The sequence below is a fragment of the Dendrobates tinctorius genome, unplaced genomic scaffold, assembly GCF_039654945.1.
Source record: "Dendrobates tinctorius isolate UK_male_01 unplaced genomic scaffold, ASM3965494v1 ptg000250l, whole genome shotgun sequence".
Lineage (NCBI taxonomy): Eukaryota > Metazoa > Chordata > Amphibia > Anura > Dendrobatidae > Dendrobates > Dendrobates tinctorius.
Window position 1 is genome coordinate 26,221,619 of NW_027361917.1, and position 25,481 is coordinate 26,247,099.

Consider the following 25,481-nt stretch of genomic DNA (forward strand, 5'->3'; position numbering starts at 1 on the left):
AAACCCCCTTCGAGTAAACATAGACTGAAGCTCACCATACGAGATTAGATTGTTCAGCAGTCATCTCATTTATAACCATCATCTGACTTCATTTACCGTACATAATCGTGTATAAGCCGAGTTTTTCAGCACATTTTTTGTGCTGAAAACGCCCCCCTCGGCTTATACACGAATCAATTTTCCCAGAAAACTGGCAGCGGAGGGGCAGCAGCAGAGCAGCGGGTCACAGAGGCAGGAGACGGTGGCTGTGGCTAAAGCCTGTGCTGCTGCTAAAGAGAAATGAATATTAATTTCTATTATAGCGTGCACAGTTACAGCCTCAGCATTCCAGCACACATCCTACTTACCTTCCTTCGCGCCCGTGCTGCATCTCTTTCGTTCCGGCACCAGCAGCACTTCCTGCAGAGTGATAACATGGCCCTGCTCATTAAGGTAATGAATATTCACGCCTCTCCACTCCCATAGGCGTGGAATGAATATTCATTACCTTAATGAGCGGAGCCACATGATCGCTCTGCAGGAAGTGCTGCGGCGCCGGAACGAGGGGACAATGAATACCCGACTTATACTCAAGTCAGTAAGTTACCCCAGTTTTTGGTGGCAAAATTAGGTGCCTCGGCTTATACTCAGGTTGACTTATACTCAAGTATATACAGTAGTTTATTAGTACAGGTTTATGCTTGACAGTATTTTTGACTGCAGTTAAAAAGCAGGAACATTAAGCCACAAAAATGTAAAAATACTGTAGTGTTAGTGGTCAATATCAGGGAATAAGAAATAGTCCTATTCCTAATATGATGATTCTTACATCTGTCACCTTCTCCCAGTTCCTGTTATTTGTACAAAATTGTAATGCCAGAAATGGAAGTGAAGATGTTTCAGTCTTACTTCTTTATTCTGACCAATAAAACATGGAAGTTCCAGTATTACTGACATGATACATAAGGAGTAATCAGCTTTAAATGCTTCTCGCCTTCATGTTACATCTGTTGATATTTTCACAGACAATTTTGTTATGCAAAGTAGTTATATTACTGCATCAGTGACTTTTCTATAGTTCATACCAAGACTTGCTCACATACCTTTCCATCATCTCATTTAGTTTTATATATAGGCTCATTGTCTGAACGATTTTAGAAGTTAGAGACAGCAGGAAACAAATCTGTGGATACTCTGTCATGACTCCCGGGTATTACTGCTGCGGGGACAGCTGCGTGCCGCATCAAGGGAGTCGAGAGCAGAGCACCGGGTAAGTAACCAGGTAACATCCAGGACCTGAACCATGTGACAGAGTAGGAGGTGGTCAGGGATGGGGCCAGACACCGGGGTGCAGAGGAGATAATACACACAGAAAAGTAGTCAAACAAGCTAATATCAGAACCAGGAGATCACGAGGTACCAAAGGGGTGAGACAGGGGATTGTCAGAAGGGAAGCCAGAGGTCAAATCCAAAAGAACAAACAAACAGAGTACCGCAAGGAGAGCAAGCAAAACAATTGCAAACCGAACAAACACTCCACTCCAGGGGTCAGACACACAGACTAGACAAAAGTATAGTTGACAGGGAATCCTTGTCCAGAGTGAGTATACATGTCGAGGTAGCTATTTTGGGAGGGCTAAATTAACCCTTCACGGTTGATCCAGTGATTTCCAAATTATTCCAGTGTTGCTAGCAACTCAAATGACCACACGGAGACTGGGGTCTCTGTACGGGAGGATCGAGGCAGATCACTAAGCTCCTTTATTTTAGTCACATCTTTTATAATCTTTTGCTTAATTATGCAAGGTTCTCAAGTACCAATAGCATCATTTCACTTTGTAAGCCAATAATATTGCAAGAAAACCGGAAACTACATATATGTCTGTACCTAGATAGCGTAGAAAGTAGTATAATGGCATATTCTTCAGAGTTTTACACCACCGCCTCCCTTATCTTATACAGATGGGAACAGTCTGGCTTCATGACAGCCCATGCCAATTACAAAAATTTATCTTACAACAACAAAAATTAAGAAACGAAACCTTACAGAGAAATGGAGAAGTGAAACTTAAGCTCAGATTTTAGTATTAACCCTTCACATTCCCCCCTAGATAATTTTTTTTTAACACATATGCAGCATCAGAGGTGCTATCCCAAGCTAACAACTTGAGGGGTACTGGTCTTCACATGACTGATGCCGTGTTACCAGTCATTGCCATCCCCCTGTATACTGCAGTTCACGAATAACAATTTTTGATGAAGGTGATGGGGAACTTTTGTAGGTATCCATGTGCTTGGCTTCAACATCTTCATCAAGTAGCCTTTTGAGATCGGTGCAGAGAAGAGCAGGGGCAACGACACCTTTGGTATCATCATTAGCTGGCTTAGTGTAGAATTTCCTAATACATGCAGGAATACACCAAAGAACAAGGTTTAGTATCACATATACAACAAGGATACAGGCAGCAATGTGTAACAAGCTTTGTAAGATCCCAGCTATCCATCCCCCAATTCCCTTAAACCAATTGGCTGGATTGAGAAAGGAGAAGGTGTCTGACCACCAACTGTCCTTAGTACAATCACTGTCTTTATCGTATTGATCTTTGAGTCATTGAATATCTTGTAACTTTAACTTTAACTTCTACCAATAATAATATGGAAAATGCGAAAAACCAAAACATTATGTCCCTTTCATTTGCTATTGGCTTGTTGGGTGATGAGGAGAACTTGATCGGGACCGTCATACAAGGGTTCTAGTCCATGCTTCCTGACATGCCTTTTCACGACTACCAAATCACCAGGCTTCAGGTTATGACAGGTGTCGGTTTCTGCTGAATCTGGAAAAGAAAAGGAAACTAGAACATAGGTGTTAGCAAGATTTTTACTAAGCAGAATAACATATTGAACAGCACGGTCAGTTTCTTCTGATAACTGCTGGGGCTGGAAATTTGCAACTGGGGGCCTAGTACCAAACAATATCTCATATGGGGACAGGCCATGTTTTGCAATAGGGGTAGTACGGATGTGGTATAGTACAATGGGTAGGAGCTCTGGCCATGGAGCCGAAGTTTCCTGCATCATTTTGGTCAATTGTCACTCAGTGTGCCTTTCAACCTCTCAACTTCCCCACTGGATTGTGGGTGGTACAGAGTATGGAGGGCTACAGTGGATCTAAGCATTGTCAGAACTTCTTGGTACAAATGAGAAGAAAAGGCCGGGCCTTGATCACTTTCAACAACTTCTGGAACCCCATATCTGCATATAACTTCCATCACCAGTTTCTTCGCTGTACTTTTTGCAGTCATGTTGGTAACAGGGAATGCTTCCGGCCAACTGGAGAACTGGGGCCCAGTAGAATTTTTGCACCAGTGCGAGGGCCTGATTCTTTCCTCGATGTGTAGGTCCATGTGCCCATGTGGCAATAGCAGGGTACATCCGCTTAGGGAGACACACGAGTTGGTCCTTTTTTCCAGAGACCATTATCCATTCGTGCCCCATCAGTTTTCCATTGCTTCACCTCTTCCTTTGGAGACATTCTCTGCATCGTCATTAAGCGGTCTCGCGGGGTCCGACAGAAAACTTCAGTCTGTTGTAGATCATCAGGTTCTTGTAGGGTCAGTGCTTCTTGTAACTGTTTACACTGAGAGCGTGTGGTCACCATAGTTGGTATAGTTGGTTCAACGGGTAAAAGAGCAGCGGCTTTTGCTTGCATATCCGCAAATGCGTTGCCAACAGTCTATGGACTGGTCCTAGGACCGTGCGCCTTAACTTTGATAATGGCCACCTGAGTAGGTAATTTGATCGAGTCCATGAGGGTTTTAACAGCTTCAGCATTTTTCACTGGGGTTCCGGCAGTAGTAATAAACCCTCGATTGGCCCATAGAGCCCCAAAATCGTGAGCAATACCAAATGCATACCGTGAGTCCGTGTATATATTAGCCCGTCTGCTCTTGGCCAAAGTACACGCAGTAGACAGAGCCTGGAGTTCTGCTTCTTGTGCTGACTGTGAGGGCGGGAGCGCAGCTGCGTGCACTACAGTGTCCTCTGTGGTAACAGCATATCCCGTGTGGAATCTACTAAACTCGTCAGCATATCTTGAACCATCCGTGTATAACACCAGATCGGGATTTGGGAGTGGATTCTCACTGACATTTGGTGGAGTAGCTGTTTCTTCTATCAGAAGTTGGGAACAGTCATATTGGAGGTAATCCTCATCACTGCCATCTTTCCTTCTAGTTCATTATGCCATCTTTCAAGGCGTTGTAAAGGGGTTACACTATGCGGGATGCATCCAGTATCCACTGACAACAATAAGTACATAATCCAAGAAAACGCTGGAGTTCAGTTTCATCTTTTGGGAAAGGAAGGGAGCTGACAGCTATTTTTCTTTCTTCTGTGAGGTATCTGACACCCTGAAGGAGACAGTGACCCAAGAACATCACTTGACCAAGGCAGAACTGAAGTCCAGAGGCCGAAACTCGACAGTTCAGTGCTGCCAGATGCTTAAGGAGGCTAACAGTGGCAACAATGGCAAAAGACACCTGCTCATATTTTTTTGCAAACTGGTTGGGACTGTTTTGGGCCCCTTGTGACATAACTGTCCATATTAACTGTTGTCCCTGATAAGTGAATGCAAATAGAAACTGGCAGTCTGGGTGTAACGGAATGCTAAAGAAGGCATTGGTAAGATCAATAACTGTAAACCAAGCAGCATCCTGGGGTATTTGGGACAAAAGAGCATGAGGATTAGGAACCAGGTTTGAGAAACACTTTTACTGGTTCTACAGGCATTTTCCCTATATCATTTGGCCCTTTTGACCAGAGTTTAGATAGTATCTCTGAGAGGTTTTGGGTGAGTCATTGATCCTCAGGCAATATTGGGGGTGGACCTGGGCCTATCAGGGCCATCATAATCGTAAGAAGGGCATGCAAAATACAGATTTCCTCACTGTCTTCATCTACATAGGGATTATATAACAAAAAAAACCATCTGACCATCATCTTGGAATTGTATTCCGGAGCGGAACTGTGATAATAAATCTGCCCCTAGTAAATTTACAGGACATGTGGGAGAGATCACGAACTGAGCAGTAACCTCGGGGAAAGGTCCTACAGGGATGGGTTTTGTAAGAGTATGTTTATTGGGTCTGCCATCTACTCCAATTAAAACAAGCTCTTGATCTGAGAATTGAATAGGGATATTCATAGGTACATCTGATGATTTGATTATAGAATTGGCCGCCCCAGTGTCTACCATGAACTTAACAAGGGTGTCCCCTACAGGGAGCGTGACGGATGAGCATGCCCCAGGTTTGGCGGAGGACATTGTGATGGCAGACCCTGGTTGGCCACCCCTTCAGTATGGACAATTATCAGGATTTTGGGGCTGTCCGTAACTGGGGTATCCTCTGGGGTTCCCAGTATTTAGATTACGATTGGAAGAGGGAACTTTAGGGTAGCATCTATCAGCGGGAGTGTGACAGTCTCTCTGAAAGTGACCAAATCGTCCACAGCGCCAGCATTAGCAGGGAGGGGCTGAGGAGCAGGGTTCCCAGTAGCTGAGGGGGGGCCAAAGTTTGGTGTGTGCTCCAGTGATACTGATAAGAGACTGGCTGTGTACTCGCAGCTTCGGTGGGGGCGAAGGGGGATATGGTGTGGGCTAAGATGGGAGGGGGTACTGAAGCAGCTGCAGCTGCTAGCTTGCTTTTTTTTTCTTTTTTCTCTCTTTCCCTCTCCTGAACAGAGCAGGTTAAAGTCTTCTGAAAACTTTTTTTTTCCTCTGGATCAGGTGAACGGGGATTGAGGCTAGCTGCGGATAATAGGTGCCGTCAGCAGAGGTGGGGGCTGCGACTCTCCGTCTCCTTGTACAATTGTCATCTAGCAGGGAGACCTCTTGTTTCAAATCATCACTTTTAACTATTTCCCTGACACATTAATATCAATCTTAGTTCCTTCTTAACCAATCACATTCTCAATTCTTTCCTGTACCACAACACTTTCAGTCTTTTTCACAGTGTTAGACAATTTTCCTTTTTTCCACATAGCAATAAAAACAATCAGAATTCACTTGCTGTTCAATTTCCACATAAGCATCATTATACAATTCATGTGCCAAGCCACGGAATTCCTCAGCGCCTTTAAGTAATCCATCAGTCAACCTTTTAACTCCTTCATCCCATAGTGTAGGCTGCAACCTCCCACCCTTAGGAAATCCCAGAATCGAAAATATTTTTCCTGCATTCCTGACAAATTTCTTTCCTCGTCTTTGAATCATAAGACTAACAGTATCTGATCCTTCACACAATTCCAAACTTTTATTTTTCCTCCACAGAAGCATAATTCTCTCCTTTAGAGCTAAATATCCTGACAAATTGTGCACAATACTGGAGTAGCCGTCTCCGTTTGTTCCACAGGGTCAACCCCCTCTGGGAAGCCCAAAATTCGCGGTACTCAGTGAAAGGAGGAGGGCGTCTCAGACTATCCCTCCAGACACCTCTGGTTATATATATCTTTCTATATATAACTGAGTTACGTATCCTACCCAGTCTTCGATCACATGACCACGCCTGATAACTAACAATGATCAGGAATTCAGGATATTTTGACTATAAAGAGAGTCACAATCACTGGTCAATCCGGGGTGTCCGTCCCTTATGAGGTACAGTTCGAGCACTGGGCCCCCAACGGGACTACACCTCTATATAATTCCACCCATTAATCACCCCACCACGGGGACAAACCTCAGACCCTCTTTGCAGCAACAAGCACAGGAAAACCACACCAACGGTCAGTCTGAACAGTATAACTGCCAACTTACCGTGGTTGTGGGGGGTGATCAGTCCCAATTTTCCAGCACCTGTGTCCGCTCCGAGGGTCCTTTGTCTTGTTGTCCTCCGGGGGCAGAGGCGTCCCTGTTCGGGGGCCCCACGTTGGGTGCCACTGTCGAGGTAGCTATTTTGGGAGGGCTAGAATAACCCTTCACGGTTGATCCAGTGATTTCCAAATTATTCCAGTGTTGCTAGCAACTCAAATGACCACACGGAGACTGGGGTCTCTGTACGGGAGGATCGAGGCAGATCACTAAGCTCCTTTATTTTAGTCACATCTTTTATAATCTTTTGCTTAATTATGCAAGGTTCTCAAGTACCAATAGCATCATTTCACTTTGTAAGCCAATAATATTGCAAGAAAACCGGAAACTACATATATGTCCGTACCTAGATAGCGTAGAAAGTAGTATAATGGCATATTCTTCAGAGTTTTACACCGCCGCCTCCCTTATCTTATACAGATGGGAACAGTCTGGTTTCATGACAGCCCATGCCAATTACAAAGATTTATCTTACAACAACAAAAATTAAGAAACGAAACCTTACAGAGAAATGGAGAAGTGAAACTTAAGCTCTGATTTTAGTATTAACCCTTCACATACATACCCCTCCCAAATCCAAAGGGAGGCCAGCAAAATTAACCCTGAGAGAACAGGACATTAGCCATTGTATCAACCCTGCTGGCATCACTGCATGGCCTCCCATCCCCCGCACACCAACTTACTTTCTGCTTCAAGCCATGCTGTGAATTCTGTCTGTTGCCAACTCTGTGCCTCTGCTCTCCATGTTTCCAGACTGTGTGTATGGGGGGCGGCGCCTGAACTCTCTGGTTCTTATGCAGTCAGGGTGCACCTGTGTAATCTGTCCCTGACCAATCACCTGGAGCCCTTGACTATTTAGTTTCGCCACTCCCACTGAAACATAGCCTGTGCAATGTCTAAACTCAGTTAGCTCCTTGCTGCTGAGCTAGCCAGGCCCTGTCCTATGTCTTGCCTTCTCTGAAGGCTCTTAGTTTGTATTCCTGTGTCTCGGTACCTTGCCTAGCATTTCTCTGTCCGCCTGCCAGGAGGCTGAATATCCTGGTCCTTGAGTCTTGTTCCCAGTGCCTTGTCTGTTCTCTGCCCGCCTGCCAGGAGGCTGAATATCCTGGTCCTTGTGTCTTTGTCCCTGTCTCTCTGTCTGAACTCAGTCTTACCTTTGTCTATCAGTCTCCCTTTCTCCTTGTCCGTGGCTCCCTTCCTTGCTGTGTCTTTCCTTGTGTCCTCCCTGTCTGTGTATCTGCACTCTCGCAGCTTTATCTGTGTATCTGCACTCTCGCAGCTTTATCTGTGCATCTGCACCCTCGCAGCTTTATCTGTGCATCTGCACCCTCGCAGCTTTATCTGTGCATCTACACCCTCGCAGCTTTATCTGTGCATCTGCACCCTCGCAGCTTTATCTGTGCATCTGTACCCTCGCCGCTCTATCTCTGCACGGCTCCCTAGCCGCTCTGTCTGCCCGGCTCCCTAGCCACTCTGTGTGCCCGGCTCTCTAGCCGCTCTGTCTGCCCGGCTCCTTAGCCGCTCTGCCTGCACGGCTCCTTCTGCCACTGCAGAACCTCTTTCTGCAGCTTCTCTCTGTACTTCTGCCTTCACCTGCACCCCCTGTGTGAACAGGTCCAAACCTGTTCCTTCTTATTTCACGCCTGCATCCATACCTGCACCTCCTGTGTGAACAGGTCCAAACCTGTTCCTTCACATTCCACTCCTGCCTGCCTGCATCCATACCTGCACCTCCTGTGTGAACAGGTCCAGACCTGTTCCTTCATATTCCATGCCTGCCTGCATCCATACCTGCACCTCCTGTGTGAACAGGTCCAAACCTGTTACTTCATATTCCACTCCTGCCTGCCTGCATCCATACCTGCACCTGCTGTGTGAACAGGTCCCTACCTGTTCCTTCTCAAGCCGTGCCCGCCTGTCCTGTGTCTCAAGCCGTGCCCACCTGTCCTGTGTCTCAAGCCGTGCCCGCCTGTCCTGTGTCTCAAGCCGTGCCCGCCTGTCCTGTGTCTCAAGCCGTGCCCGCCTGTCCTGTGTCTCAAGCCGTGCTCGCCCGTCCTGTGTCTCAAGCCGTGTCCGCCTAAACCAGTGTCTCCAAGCCACGCCTGTTTGCCCAGTGTCTCAAAGTCATGCCTGCTTGCCCTGTATCTGTCGTACCTACTTGCCCTGTGTCTCAGTCTGCCTGTCAGTCACATCTGTCCAAGTGACTTGTCTCTAAGTGGGATCAGCAGCCACAGCCAGACACCACCCTGGAGTGGCACCCGACAGCTATCTGCCGCACAAGCCTGACCTCACCATCAGAGGCTCCAGTGAAGACCAAGGTAGCTGTCGCAGTCACGCCCCTTCCAGGGTAGTCTGGTCTGTGGCACAGTGGGGCCACAACCCCCGGCTCGCGCCATTCAGCCAAGGCGCGGGCGTGACAACCATGTCCTAAACATGACAGTACCCACCTCTTAATGGGCGGCCACTGGACCCCCAGGCTTCTCAGGATATCTGGCATGAAAAGCCTGCACCAGTCGATCAGCGTGCACAGAACTGGCCGGAACCCATGACAGATCCTCAATGGAATATCCCTTCCAATGGATTAGATACTGAAGCCTCCAGCGCACCCACCGTGAATTAATGATGCACCCTACCTCGTACTCCAGCTGACCTTCTACCAACACTGGCGTAACATTGGATGAGGAATCTTCTCTAACCGTCCCCATAGGTTTTAATAGGGACCTGTGGAAGACATTAGATATTTTGAAGGAGGTGAGCAAATGTAATCTATAGGCCACCAGGTTGATCACCTCTACAATCTTGTGTGGTCGGTGTATTCAGTCTGTCCGTTAGATTCCGGGTGATAAGCAGAGGAGAATGACAATGTAACCCCCACCCCCAACTTCTTACAAAAGCCCTCCAAAACCTGGCCACAAATTGCATACCCCTGTCAGACACCACATTCACAGATACCCCATGCAACCGAACTATGTGCTGTATAAACAAGCAAGCCAAGGTTTCGGCAGAAGGTAACACAGATAACGGCACAAAGTGGGCTTGCTTCGAACGCCTATCAACCACTACCCATACTTCTGAGTTGCCCTTGGAAGGGGGAAGATTAGTGATAAAGTCCATGGACAGGTGTGTCCATGGTTTATCCGGAATTGGCAAAGGTACCAATTCCCCGGCCGGCCAGACCTGAGAGCTCTTAGACCGAGTGCACACCCCACAGGTATTTACAAACCTTTTGATATCAGTACCCATAGAGGGCCACCAAAAACACCTCGCAAGTTGCTACTGCCCCCTGGGGAGCTGCAATCCCAGGGTATGCACTTAACATAGAATCATGAAATTCATGCTATAAACTCTTACATGCAGGTAGGACAGCCCATTAGGAAACTAACTATTTTTGAAACACTATTAAAGCAACTTAAACAACCTAGGGGCGTCTTGACAAAAATATATCAATCTCTTTTGGTGGATTCAATTCCTGTAAGAAGAGCCTACAGCCTACATACTAAGGTGGGAGGAAGAGCTAGGTCTCAAATTAGAGGACTGGGAAGTAGAACACATATACAAAAATTCATTTGGCCCATCCAAGTGTGTAAGAGTTCAGGAGAATTCATACAAGATATTCACAAGGTGATACACTACCCCTGAAAAAACACATATGTGGTTTCGCAATACCTCCCCAACATGCTGGAGATGCGAAACAGCTAGAGGGTCTTTTTTGCACATTTGGTGGTCATGTGAGAGGATCAAACCGTTCTGGAGGAGCACCTTAAAAATTATTTCTAGGGTATGTTTGCTTCCTGAATCTCCCCAACCGAGTCTTGTCTTCCTTAACTGGTCCAGCAGTTTGTCACAGTGCAAATATAAGACATTATTATTATTTTTAATAGCAGCTGCCAAACTGCTAATACCTATAAAATGTTGCACCCAAAAAAGTCTGAGTACCTTGGAATGGGTTCATAAAGTTGACCAGCTTTATTATATAGAGGAGATAGCAGCTTATGCATACTTTACCCAAGACAAATTCAGAAGAATCTGGACACCATGGATAACGTACAGGAAATCAAAGAAGTATTTAAGTCTCATGGGGAGTTAAGGTGCTGTCACACTTAGCGATGCACCAGCGATCCCGACCAGCGATATGACCCGGTCAGGTTCGCTGGTGCATCGCTAAGTGGTCGCTAGTGGGCTGCCACACAGGCAGATCTCACCAGCGACATAGCAGGGGTCGGGGGTTGTTACTTACCTGTCAGACGAGGCGATCCTGATGTCCTCCCGCCCGCGTCCATGCGTCGCTCGTCAGCGCCACAGAAAGCCCAGCAGGAAGCTGACGACGAGAAACGGTCCAGGACATTCTCGCGCGATCAGCGATAACCAGCGGGGAGCCGGTCGGAGGTAAGTATCAGACGTAGCGATATCGCTAGCAATATCGCTGCTACGTCACAAAAAACAGTGACGTTACAGTGATATTGCTAGCGATATCGCTTAGTGTGACAGGCCCATTAGTCGATTAACTTTTCAGATCTTGGCACTATCTTTGCTCTTCACTGGTAGTTGAGGGGCTCTGATTTTGTGACGTTATAGCGATATTGCTAGCGATATCGCTATGTGTGATACTTACCTCTGACCGGCTCCCCCGCTGTCCATCGCTGATCCCGCGAGATCGGGCGGCTCCATTTCTCGTCGTCAGCTTCCTGCTGGGCTTCCTGCTGTGTGAGACGAGCGACGCTGGACGCGGGTGGGAGGACGTCAGGATCGCTGTGTGTGAAAGGTGAGTATCGTGCTCTGCGTCGCTGCTGCATCGCTATGAGATCTTTCTGTATGAAAGCTCTCTAGCGATCATTTAGCGATGCACCAGCGATCCTGACCAGGTCGGATCGCTGGTCGGATCGCTGGTGCATCGCTAAATGTAAAAGGGCCTTTAGTCACGCCATTTTCTTCTCCCCTATTTTCCCTAATCTGTTCCTCTCCTTCTAATCTCATGTTATTGTTTGAATTGTTCATTGCTCTTAAGTGTATTTGTATAAGTAAAGGTTTCCAGTCCAGACAGGAATATACAACAGAGACTAGTGGCTGTCCATTCTCTCAGTGCTGGTATGAGATTGTCAACTGGATTTATTATGGACAAGCACACTGGATACTTTCCGGACTTGCTCACGAACTCACGATTTTTGGATTAATTTTGACCCAATTGATATGACTACTCCATTGATTCATATCTGAAAAACTGAAATATGATCTTTAGGTGGTGATAGTAATCAATGGAAGAATGTTCCAAGGAAGTACATATCTTGTAACCTTGTGTATATTTACATTGCTTGTCTTCTTTTGTTTGTTGTATTAAAACCAATAAAAAGAGGATTGAAAGAATCATGAAATTCTTGCAAGAGTGTGAGATGGAAATGTTTGGGTGCAAACAATTGACCTGGGGGTTTATTCCAGGGAGCTTATGCTTCCAAAATCTCTCTCTGTAACTCAGAAGAGACTTCTACCACAACCACTCTCGGTTGAAGAATGGAGGAAGGAGGTTCTGGAGGGGACACAGAAACAAAACTTTGGGATAAGGCATCCGCCTTTATATTTTTAGACCCTGGTCGGAACGTAACTGTAAAATGAAATCGAGAAAAAAAAAAGTGCCCTATGAGCCTGACTGGGGGTCAATCTCTTAGGGAACTCGATATAGGCCAGGTTTTTATGATCAATGATGACCGTAATGGGATGAACAGCCCCCTCCAGAAAATGCCTCCATTCTTCGAAGGCCAATTTAACCACCAACAATTCCCTGTTGCCGACATTGTAATTTCTCTCTGCCGAAGAGAATATTTTAGAGAAAAAGGCACTGGGTTTAAGGTTAGTAAGGGTGGACAGACCCTGGGATAACGCAGCTCCCACCCCCACGATAAAAGATCTTGACGGATCGGGTTGTATAAACACTGGTGCTGAAGTAAAACATTTCTTCAGTGTCTGGAAGGAATCTTTTGCGGCCACGGACCAATTTTTTACATCCGCCCCTTTGAGAGTGAGGTCCGTTAAGGGTTTCACCACTTGCAAAAACCCTCTAATGAACTTCCTATAGTAATTAGCGAAGCCCAGGAATCTTTGCAACCCCTTCAGGTCATGAGGTTGCACCCAATCTGAAATGGCCTGAACCTTCCCCGGTGTAAAGGCCCTTTTACATTTAGCGATGCACCAGCGATCCGACCAGTGATACGACCCGGTCAGGATCGCTGGTGTATCGCTAAATGATCGCTAGTGAGCTTCCACACAGGAAGATCTCACAGCGATGCAGCAGCGACGCTGCGCACGATACTCACCTTTCACACACAGCGATCCAGACGTCCTCCCGCCTGCGTCCAGCGTCGCTCGTCTCACACAGCAGGAAGCCCAGCAGGTAGCAGACGACGAGAAATGGAGCCGCCCGATCTCGCGCGATCAGCGACAGACAGCGGGGGAGCCGGTCGGAGGTAAGTATCACACATAGCGATATCGCTAGCAATATCGCTATAACGTCACAAAAACAGAGGTCCCAGAACTGCACTAATACAACTCACAGAAGGCAAAGCAAGGCTCCAAGCTAGACTTCAAGCGGATTAACATTGTTGTCCAGCAAGGAATGGGAGACAGGTGCAAGTTAATAAAGGGTGATACAATCACCTGACCCAAGACAAACCCAGCACCAGGGGAAAAAGACCAGCAGCCAGAACACTACAAGAAAATGGCGGATAGTCACAAACTGAACAGATTCTAACACCCGGATCCATACGGAATCCCTCTCCTGTTACAATTAAACCCAGAAAAGACAGTTCACACTTCTCCAGCTTAGCGTATAAATGGTTCTCCCTGAGTTTCACAAGAACCGTACATAGATGGTGTAAGTGTGACTGACTGTCCTCTGAGTAAATCAAGATGTCATCCAGGTAAATGACCACACAGTGCCCAATCAGGTCAGAAAAAACAACATTAATGAAATTCTGGAAAACAGCAGGGGCGTTAGTGAGACCGAAGGGCATAACCAAATTTTCAAACAACCCCTCGGTCATCAGAAACGCTGTTTTCCATTCATCTCCCTCCCGGATCCTTATAAGGTTATAAGCCCCTCATAAGTCAAGCTTAGAAAACCATTTGGCCCCCGTGAGTTGATTACATAAATCGGGAATCAGAGGGAGAGGGTACGTGTTCTTCACAGTAATGTTATTCACTTCCCGAAAGTCGAGGCACAGTCGCAAACCACCATCTTTTGTCTTCACAAAGAAAAACCCTGCTGCCACGGGTGAGACAGAGGGACGACTATGCCCCTTGCGGAGACTCTCTGTGATGTACTCTTTCATGGCTTGCCGCTCCGGACAAATTGTACAGACGAGCCTTGGGTAATTTGACTCCTGGGACTAAATCAATATCAAAATCACAAGGTCGATGTGGTGGAAGCGCCTGAACCTTGCTTTCGGAAAACACGTCTTCGAAGTCCTTCTGGTACTCTGGAATACCCTCCAGACTGACAGATGACACAGATATAGACTTTACCGGGTTAGCAAAAGGTCCAAGGTTACAACACGGACCGTTATCCTTACATCTCCATTGAGTGATCTCCCCTGCCACCCAATCAATGAGCGGATTGTGGCGTTGCAGCCAGGGCATCCCCAATAGCAGTTCGGCAGTCAGATTATTCATAACGAAACAATTTAGTTTTTCCATGTGAGTGGAACCCACTTTCAGAGCAAAGACATCAGTCCTGAAACAAATTCCGTCCCGGGTAAGAGGGGATGAATCAACAGCCACAATTTTAACAGGGTCTTTCAGCCTGACTGTCCCTATCTTATAACGAGTCACTACTTGGGCATCAATCAAATTAATGGAAGAACCGCATACAACAAAGGCAGTGGTTACCACATGACCGCCAGCAAGTTCCAATTCCACCTGGAGCACAATTTTTGCAAGCAAGAAAAATGTACCTGGGAATCTGGACAACCTCCTCGATTGTTGCCCAGACTCAGTCTGATGGTTTCACTGAAGAAGGGCAGGAGGGGAAGTTTTTTTTCTAATGTCCAGAGGCTCCACAGTAAAATAATAATAATACTAAATTTTATTTCTATAGCGCCGACATATTCCACAGCACTTTACATTTCAGAGGGGATTTGTACAGACAATAGACATTACAGCATAACAATAATCACATAGATTATAACAAATACCAAGAGGAAAGAGGGCCCTGCTCGCAAGCTTACAGTCTATGAGGAAAGAGGTAGACACGAAAGGTGGGTGGTAACAATTGCCCTGATTGTTTGGACCAGCCATAATGTTAAGTATGTAACAGTACAAACACAGAGGGCTAATGGATGCATAAAGCATGTGGGAACATGATGCGGGGAATCTGGTTATGGTAAAACTTTTGGCTGTGCCACACAGGGATAGATTAGGTTAATGTGTTGAGGCGATAGGCCAGTCTGAATAAATGCGTTTTCAGGGCACGCTTAAAATTGTGGGGATTGGGGACTAATCATATTGACCTGGGAAGTGCATTCCAAAGAATTGGCGCAGCACGTGTAAAGTCTTGGAGACGGGAGTAGGAGGTTCTGACTATTGAGGATGCTAACCTGAGGTCATCAGCAGAACGGAGGGCGCGGGTAGGGTGGTATACTGAAACAAGGGAGGAGATGTAGGGTGGTGCTGAGCCATGGAGGGCTTTGTGGGTGAGGGTAATAAGTTTATACTGAATTCTGGAGTGGATGGGTAGCCAGTGTAATGACTGGCACAAGGTAGAGGCATCAGTGTAACGATTGGTGAGGAATATGATCCTGGCTGCACCATTCAAGACAGATTGGAGAGGGGAGAGTTTGGTAAGAGGGAGACCGATTAGAAGAGAGTTACAATAGTCGAGACGAGAATGAATAAGAGAAACAGTAAGAGTTTTTGCAGAGTCAAAAGTAAGAAAAGGTCGAATTCTAGAAATGTAAAATGTAAAAGCATAGTAGGTTGTCTCTATGGTGCCTTCTCCCTTTCTCCTTAACCGAGACTGACCTAATCTCCATGGGCTAAGATACAGGTGCAGTGTCACACAATTTGGAGTACAAGGGAGTCTCTTGTTGCATCACTCATCTAGCATGGAACCTCCAGTCCATCCAGACCGCCTGCCTTATGACGTCCTCCAGGGTGTCAGGAGGAGGATGAAGTGCCAGAGCGTCCTTTAGACGATCAGACAGGCCCTTGCGGAACAATGCCCTCAGGGCGTCATCGTTCCAAGATACTTCGGCTGCCCAAAGTCTAAATTCTGAGCAGAACCATTCAGTTGAGTGCCTCCCCTGTGTCACATTCATCACCATATCTTCTGCCAGGCAGACTCTATCAGGCTCATCATAAATGTGCCCCAGAGCCCCAAAGAATAAGTTCACAGGCATACGTTCAGAAGGAGAGGAAGAGAGAGAAAAAGCCCATGCCTGTGGAGCCCCCCTTAATAAGGACATTACGATCCTCACCCTCTGCCTTTCATTTCCAAAGGCCCAGAGACGCAATTCAAAAAACAGCTGGCATCCCTCCTTGAAGACCCTAAAACAATTTTTTATCTCCGGAAAAATTGTCAGGTAACTTTACCGGTGGCTCGGGGTCCGCGAAGGAAACATCAGTGGGGCCCCCCTCCCAGAACCCCAACGGAGCAGACCCCTGTAAAGCACCTGCCACATCTTTCTGCACCTGTTGGTGCGAGTGAACCAGAGCTTGCTGCTCCAGGGACAGCTTCTGCATAAGCTGGGAGTTGTCATTAACCTGTTTCGTCAGAAACTGTACCTGATCCATAGTATACTAACACCCCACCACCAGGGAAAGGCTGTAATGTCAGCTATAATGTCACAACTCCTGGGTATTACTGCTGCGGGAAGAGCTGCACGCCGCAGCAATGGTGCCGAGAGCAGAGCACCATGTAACTAAACAGGTAATAACCAGGACCTGAACCATGTGACAGAGTAGGAGGTGGTCGGGGGCGGAGCCAGACGCCGGGGTGCTGAGGAGACAATAAACACAGGAGAGTAGTCAAACAACCTAAGATCAGAACCAGGAGATCACGAGGTACCGAAGGGGTGAGACAGTGATTGTCAGAAGGGAAGCCAGAGGTCAGAAATCCAAAAGAACAAAGTACGCACAGAGAGCAAGCAAAACAATTGCAAACCAAACACACACACTCCACGGGTCAGACACACAGACTAGAGCAGGCGTCCCCAACCTGTAGCTCGGGAGCCACATGTGGCTCACGGGCTCATGAATTGTGGCTCGCGACTGTCTGCCAGCTTGGCGCATTAGCTCCAGATCTAGCAAACAGGTATGAATAGCGCATCTGAAAATGGTGACTTTTGTGAGCAGCCCTGCACAGAAGAGCAGATCTGGATGCACATATACTGGTCTTAGGAGTTTTGAGATAACTTAAGTATGGTACGCTGGAGACAAGATGATACCACCTGTCAGAGGAGGTGCTTTATGCTTCATGTGACAGTGTGTTGGGAGTGCTTGATGAGAGAGAACTGAATGGGGGTATGTGGGAACCCCTGGATCTTGATATACTGCTTTGGGGTGATTTCTGTAGAAAATATTTGGTTACCATTATGCCTGTAATGGGGGCTTTGGTTTCCACTATTGTGAGGGGTGCGGGAGCTGAATGTGGCTTGAGACCCTCTCTCAAGGCTGGTTTGCGACCCTCTCTCAGAGCTGAATGTTGCTCGTGACCCTCTCTCAGAGCTGAATGTGGCCCTCAAGGTCAGAAAGGTTCAAGACCTCTGGACTAGAGGAAAGTAGAGCTGACAGGGAATCCTAGTCCAGAGTGAGTATAAGTACTTCTCCCATATCCAAAGGGAGGCCAGCACAATTAACCCTGACAGAACAGGACATCAACCATGTCCTAACCATGACACTCTCTTTTTTTTATTGTCGAGTGACCACAGCATGACATTGTTAGTTGGAAACTGTGTGCACAATAATTGGGTATTATTGAACAACAACAGTAGTGTTGGTCAGTCCAAGAGGTTAATAAACCTAAACCTGAATATTTAAGAAAGAAAAGTGAGGTTTTGTCTTTCTTAGGAGAATTTCTGTGTGCATAATTTTTGGCCAATTATTAGTCTGCAGAATTATTATGTAACTAAATTAAAATCTTCCCATCTCAATTGTTTCTTTTCATCTGTTAAAGTGACAGTAATAACCAAACAACTCAAAATGTCCCAAAAATATCAATAATAATTTTGAAAAAATCTAAATATATTGTACCCATGAATAAATATTTTTATGAAAAAAGTATATATAAACAATAAAAGTACACATATTTGGTATTGCTGCGTCCGGAACAACCTGACCTATAAGACTGTCCCACTAGTTAACCCCTTTAGATAAAAAACATGGCAAAACATAATCATCATACCGCCAAGCTAAAAGTGGAATAAAATGAGATAAAAAAAGACAAATATAGATATACATGGTCCACTGAAAGCATCATCTTGTCCCGCAAAAAAACCCAAAAACAAGCTGTCATACAGCTCCATCAGCGGAAAAATAAAAAAGTTATGTCTCTTAGAATAAAGCGATGCAAAAATCATTATTTTTTCTATAAAATAGTTTTTATTATGTAAAAGCGCCAAAACATGAAAAAAAATATAAATGTGGAGTTATCGTTGTAATCGTACTGACTCGAAGAATCAAGAATCCATTCTACCACACACGGAATTACATTAAAAAAAAGCAATTCCTGAATTGCTGGTTTATGTTCATTCTGACTCACTAAAAATCTGAAAAGAAAGCGATTAAAGCCCTTACGCGATCAGTCCGAGTCTGGACGGAGGTGAAATCATTAATAAATGAATACCAATTACATGATTACATGAGATATTCCCATAATGATGAAAAGGATTATACTTTCAATTCCTTCCGTCATCGGACTTCTTGTGGGATAGATTTCTTTTTAGTGGACAACAAGGCATTCGGTAGATGCATTTCAGCGAATATTGGTCTGATTTCATTGTCGGATCATGCCCCTGTATCCCTGAAATTGGCTCTGCGTCACCAGGCTAACCCTTCCTCCAGATTTTGGCTGAACATGTCTCTCCTTCTGGATGAACAGGTAGTAAAGAGAGTGTCGGCGGAATTGACACGTTATGTCCATGAAAATGATAGTGGGGAAGTAACTGATGAATCCCTGTGGTCAGCGCATAAGGCTGTTATAAGGGGGATTTTTTTTACAGCAAGCGTCCTATTTGAAGCACAACAGAGAAAAATATAGAGTGACATCTATGGTAGGGTGACATCACAACCAGTGACAGCTATGGTGCGGTGACATCACAACCAGTGACAGCTATGGTGCGGTGACATCACAACCAGTGACAGCTAAGGTGCGGTGACATCACAACCAGTGACAGCTATGGTGCGATGACGTCACAACCAGTGACAGCTATGGTGCGGTGACATCACAACCAGTGACAGCTATGGTGCGGTGACATCACAACCAGTGACAGCTATGGTGCGGTGACATCACAACCAGTGACAGCTATGGTGCGGTGACATGACAACCAGTGACAGCTATGGTGCGGTGACATGACAACCAGTGACAGCTATGGTGCGGTGACATGATAACCAGTGACAGCTATGGTGAGATGACATCACAACCAGTGACAGCTATGGTGCGATGACAGCACAACCAGTGACAGCTATGGTGCGGTGACATCACAACCAGTGACAGCTATGGTGCGGTGACATCACAACCAGTGACAGCTATGGTGCGGTGACATCACAACCAGAGACAGCTGTGGTGCGGTGACATCACAACCAGTGACAGCTATGGTGCGGTGACATCACAACCAGTGACAGCTATGGTGCGGTGACATCACAACCAGTGACAGCTATGGTGCGGTGAAATCACAACCAGTGACAGCTATGGTGCGGTGACATCACAACCAGTGACAGCTATGGTGCGGTGACATCACAACCAGTGACAGCTATGGTGCGGTGACATCACAACAAGTGACAGCTATGGTGCGGTGACATCACAACCAGTGACAGCTATGGTGGGGTGACATCACAACCAGTGACAGCTATGGTGCGGTGACATCACAACCAGTGACAGCTATGGTGCGCTGACATCACAACCAGTGACAGCTATGGTGCGGTGACATCACAACCAGTGACAGCTATGGTGCGGTGACATCACAACCAGTGACAGCTATGGTGTGCTGACATCACAACCAGTGACAGCTATGGTGCAGTGACATCACAACCAGTGACAGCTATGGTGCTGTGATATCACAACCAGTGACAGCTATGGTGCGGTGACATCACAACCAGTGACAGCTATGGTGCTGTGATATCACAACCAGTGACAGCTATGGTGCGGTGATATCACAACCAGTGACAGCTATGGTGCGGTGATATCACAACCAGTGACAGCTATGGTGCGGTGACATCACAACCAGTGACAGCTATGGTGCGGTGACATCACAACCAGTGACAGCTATGGTGCGCTGACATCACAACCAGTGACAGCTATGGTGCGCTGACATCACAACCAGTGACAGCTATGGTGCAGTGATATCACAACCAGTGACAGCTATGGTGCGGTGACATCACAACCAGTGACAGCTATGGTGCGCTGACATCACAACCAGTGACAGCTATGGTGCGCTGACATCACAACCAGTGACAGCTATGGTGCGGCGACATCACAACCAGTGACAGCTATGGTGCGGCGACATCACAACCAGTGACAGCTATGGTGCGGCGACATCACAACCAGTGACAGCTATGGTGCGGTGACATCACAACCAGTGACAGCTATGGTGCGGTGACATCACAACCAGAGACAGCTGTGGTGCGGTGACATCACAACCAGTGACAGCTATGGTGCGGTGACATCACAACCAGTGATAGCTATGGTGCGGTGACATGACAACCAGTGACAGCTATGGTGCGGTGACATCACAACCAGTGACAGCTATGGTGCGGTGAAATCACAACCAGTGACAGCTATGGTGCGGTGACATCACAACCAGTGACAGCTATGGTGCGGTGACATCACAACCAGTGACAGCTATGGTGCGGTGACATCACAACCAGTGACAGCTATGGTGCGGTGACATCACAACCAGTGACAGCTATGGTGCGGTGACATCACAACCAGTGACAGCTATGGTGCGGTGAAATCACAACCAGTGACAGCTATGGTGCGGTGACATCACAACCAGTGACAGCTATGGTGCGGTGACATCACAACCAGTGACAGCTATGGTGCGGTGACATCACAACCAGTGACAGCTATGGTGCGGTGACATCACAACCAGTGACAGCTATGGTGGGGTGACATCACAACCAGTGACAGCTATGGTGCGGTGACATCACAACCAGTGACAGCTATGGTGCGCTGACATCACAACCAGTGACAGCTATGGTGCCGTGATATCACAACCAGTGACAGCTATGGTGCGGTGACATCACAACCAGTGACAGCTATGGTGTGCTGACATCACAACCAGTGACAGCTATGGTGCAGTGACATCACAACCAGTGACAGCTATGGTGCTGTGATATCACAACCAGTGACAGCTATGGTGCGGTGACATCACAACCAGTGACAGCTATGGTGCTGTGATATCACAACCAGTGACAGCTATGGTGCGGTGATATCACAACCAGTGACAGCTATGGTGCGGTGATATCACAACCAGTGACAGCTATGGTGCGGTGACATCACAACCAGTGACAGCTATGGTGCGGTGACATCACAACCAGTGACAGCTATGGTGCGCTGACATCACAACCAGTGACAGCTATGGTGCGCTGACATCACAACCAGTGACAGCTATGGTGCAGTGATATCACAACCAGTGACAGCTATGGTGCGGTGACATCACAACCAGTGACAGCTATGGTGCGGTGAAATCACAACCAGTGACAGCTATGGTGCGGTGACATCACAACCAGTGACAGCTATGGTGCGGTGACATCACAACCAGTGACAGCTATGGTGCGGTGATATCACAACCAGTGACAGCTATGGTGGGGTGACATCACAACCAGTGACAGCTATGGTGCGGTGACATCACAACCAGTGATAGCTATGGTGCGCTGACATCACAACCAGTGACAGCTATGGTGCGGTGACATCACAACCAGTGACAGCTATGGTGCGCTGACATCACAACCAGTGACAGCTATGGTGCGGTGACATCACAACCAGTGACAGCTATGGTGCGCTGACATCACAACCAGTGACAGCTATGGTGCCGTGATATCACAACCAGTGACAGCTATGGTGCGGTGACATCACAACCAGTGACAGCTATGGTGCGGTGACATCACAACCAGTGACAGCTATGGTGCGCTGACATCACAACCAGTGACAGCTATGGTGCAGTGACATCACAACCAGTGACAGCTATGGTGCGCTGACATCACAACCAGTGACAGCTATGGTGCTGTGATATCACAACCAGTGACAGCTATGGTGCAGTGACATCACAACCAGTGACAGCTATGGTGCGCTGACATCACAACCAGTGACAGCTATGGTGCAGTGATATCACAACCAGTGACAGCTATGGTGCGGTGATATCACAACCAGTGACAGCTATGGTGCGGTGATATCACAACCAGTGACAACTATGGTGGGGTGACATCACAACCAGTGACAGCTATGGTGCGGTGACATCACAACCAGTGACAGCTATGGTGCGCTGACATCACAACCAGTGACAGCTATGGTGCCGTGATATCACAACCAGTGACAGCTATGGTGCGGTGACATCACAACCAGTGACAGCTATGGTGCGGTGACATCACAACCAGTGACAGCTATGGTGTGCTGACATCACAACCAGTGACAGCTATGGTGCAGTGACATCACAACCAGTGACAGCTATGGTGCGCTGACATCACAACCAGTGACAGCTATGGTGCTGTGATATCACAACCAGTGAAAGCTATGGTGCGGTGATATCACAACCAGTGACAGCTATGGTGCGGTGATATCACAACCAGTGACAGCTATGGTGCGGTGATATCACAACCAGTGACAGCTATGGTGCGGTGACATCACAACCAGTGACAGCTATGGTGCGGTGACATCACAACCAGTGACAGCTATGGTGCGGTGACATCACAACCAGTGACAGCTATGGTGCGGTGACATCACAACCAGTGACAGCTATGGTGCGCTGACATCACAACCAGTGACAGCTATGGTGCAGTGACATCACAACCAGTGACAGCTATGGTGCGGTGACATCACAACCAGTGACAGCTATGGTGCGGTGACATCACAACCAGAGACAGCTATGGTGCGGTGACATCACAACCAGTGACAGCTATGGTGCGGTGACATCACAACCAGTGACAGCTATGGTGCGGTGACATCACAACCAGTGACAGCTATGGTGCGGCGACATCACAACCAGTGACAGCTATGGTGCGGCGACATCACAACCAGTGACAGCTATGGTGCGGCGACATCACAACCAGTGACAGCTATGGTGCGGCGACATCACAACCAGTGACAGCTATGGTGCGGCGACATCACAACCAGTGACAGCTATGGTGCGGCGACATCACAACCAGTGACAGCTATGGTGCGGTGACATCACAACCAGTGACAGCTATGGTGCAGTGACATCACAACCAGTGACAGCTATGGTGCGCTGACATCACAACCAGTGACAGCTATGGTGCGGCGACATCACAACCAGTGACAGCTATGGTGCGGCGACATCACAACCAGTGACAGCTATGGTGCGGCGACATCACAACCAGTGACAGCTATGGTGCGGTGACATCACAACCAGTGACAGCTATGGTGCGGTGACATCACAACCAGTGACAGCTATGGTGCGGTGACATCACAACCAGTGACAGCTATGGTGCGGTGACATCACAACCAGTGACAGCTATGGTGCGGTGACATCACAACCAGTGACAGCTATGGTGTAAATCCAGGTGCAGACAGTTCTACTAGAAAATCAGCCATTGGAATAAAGAAAGCAGCCCATATTGCACTGAGGGTTTGGGCTGTGTGGCCGCCATCCATACCAGCAGTATCAGCATTTACAGACGTTTGTCTTTCACCACACATTTCTCTTCTGCACATTAGTACGGTACACGACAGCGCCCTCTCTGGTGTGACCATTCCCTGTGGGCTCACTGGCTCTGGGCTAGACCAGCGGTTACTGCCAGAATCCAGTCGCCATTACAACTAGTAGAAAACATGATCGCCATGGCAACAAGTTTTCCAATTGTAAAAGGCAGATGACAGAGGGCGTGGCTCCCACCTTCCAGCTCCGCCCCACCCAGTTGCTGGCGCAAGGTGTATTGCAGGACATGCGCCCTGTTCTTAGTCCAGCCGGCAGCTGTCAGACCACGCCCAGTCCATGAAGGCCGTCCTCCTTGCAGTCTCCGCCCCGCTCCCGGTTGGATGGGCTCAGTGTAGCGTCAGTCAGTGCGGGACAAAGGAGTCGCAGTCATGTCGTCTTCATCCTCCGAGCAGTACGAAGAGGGCGAGTACGAGAGTCAGCCCAAGAGACAGAAGAGCAACCAGGAGGACGGGGAGCTGGACTATACCTCGGAGGAGCAAGAAGAGGCATGTGCTGCCAAGGAGACCGGTGCCCGGGCCTCCGCCGGCCATGGGGTAATGTATCCACAGCCCCGGGCTGTGCATGACACCGACGTGTATGTGATCCTGCTCTATGTATGTGTAATGGAGGTGCCGGGCACTATCCTCCTATGGACCCACAGCTGGCATACGCATGGCACTACTCTGTACCCACAGCCGGGCACTATCCTCCTCCGTACCCACAGCCGGGCACTATCCTCCTCCGTACCCACAGCCGGGCACTATCCTCCTCTGTACCCACAGCCGGGCACTATCCTCCTCTGTACCCACAGCCGGGCACTATCCTCCTCTGTACCCACAGCCGGGCACTATCCTCCTCCGTACCCACAGCCGGGCACTATCCTCCTCCGTACCCACAGCCGGGCACTATCCTCCTCCGTACCCACAGCCGGGCACTATCCTCCTCTGTACCCACAGCCGGGCACTATCCTCCTCTGTACCCACAGCCGGGCACTATCCTCCTCTGTACCCACAGCCGGGCACTATCCTCCTCTGTACCCACAGCCGGGCACTACTCCGTACCCACTGCCGGGCACTATCCTCTTCTGTACCTGTAGCCGGGCACTACTGTACCCACAGCCGGGCACTATCCTCCTCTGTACCTGTAGCCGGGCACTACTGTACCTGTAGCCGGGCACTATCCTCCTCTATACCCATAGCCGTTCACTACCCTCCTCTGTACACATAGTTGGCACATGCCGGGCACTACCCTCCTCTGTACCCATAGCTGGCACATTCTTGGCACTACCCTCCTCTGTACCCATAGCTGTTACATGCAGGGCACTACCCTCCTCTGTACCCATAGCTGGCACATGCTGGGCACTATTCTGTGCCTATAACTTGCACATACTGGGTAGTACCCTCCTTTTATCCACAGCTGGCACACATTGGGCACTACCCTTCTCTGTACGCACATGCTTTCTACCTTCCTTCTATGTATACACAGCCGACACATGCTGGCGACTAGCCTCCTCTCTACCCATAGCTGGGCACTAGCCTCTGTAGCCATAGCTGGCACAT

At 47.9% G+C, this 25,481-nt stretch overlaps 1 protein-coding gene and 1 long non-coding RNA gene across 2 annotated transcripts in view; one reads left to right on the forward strand and one right to left on the reverse strand.

The window, feature by feature from the left end:
• Positions 1–1,701: 1,701 nt before the first annotated feature.
• On the reverse strand, positions 1,702–24,179 carry LOC141063502 (uncharacterized). The gene is made up of 2 exons (XR_012224888.1): positions 24,121–24,179; positions 1,702–2,378 (listed from the first exon to the last, which is right to left on the reverse strand). It is a non-coding gene; the product is annotated as an uncharacterized lncRNA (long non-coding RNA).
• A 3-nt stretch (positions 24,180–24,182) lies between these two features.
• HNRNPLL (heterogeneous nuclear ribonucleoprotein L like) overlaps positions 24,183–25,481 on the forward strand; it is a 116,949-nt gene continuing 115,650 nt past the window's right edge. Inside the window, exon 1 of the mRNA XM_073557583.1 lies at positions 24,183–24,476. Coding sequence (XP_073413684.1) covers positions 24,312–24,476 — 165 coding nt within the window. The 5' untranslated portion in view covers positions 24,183–24,311. The remainder of the gene's footprint in view (positions 24,477–25,481) is intronic.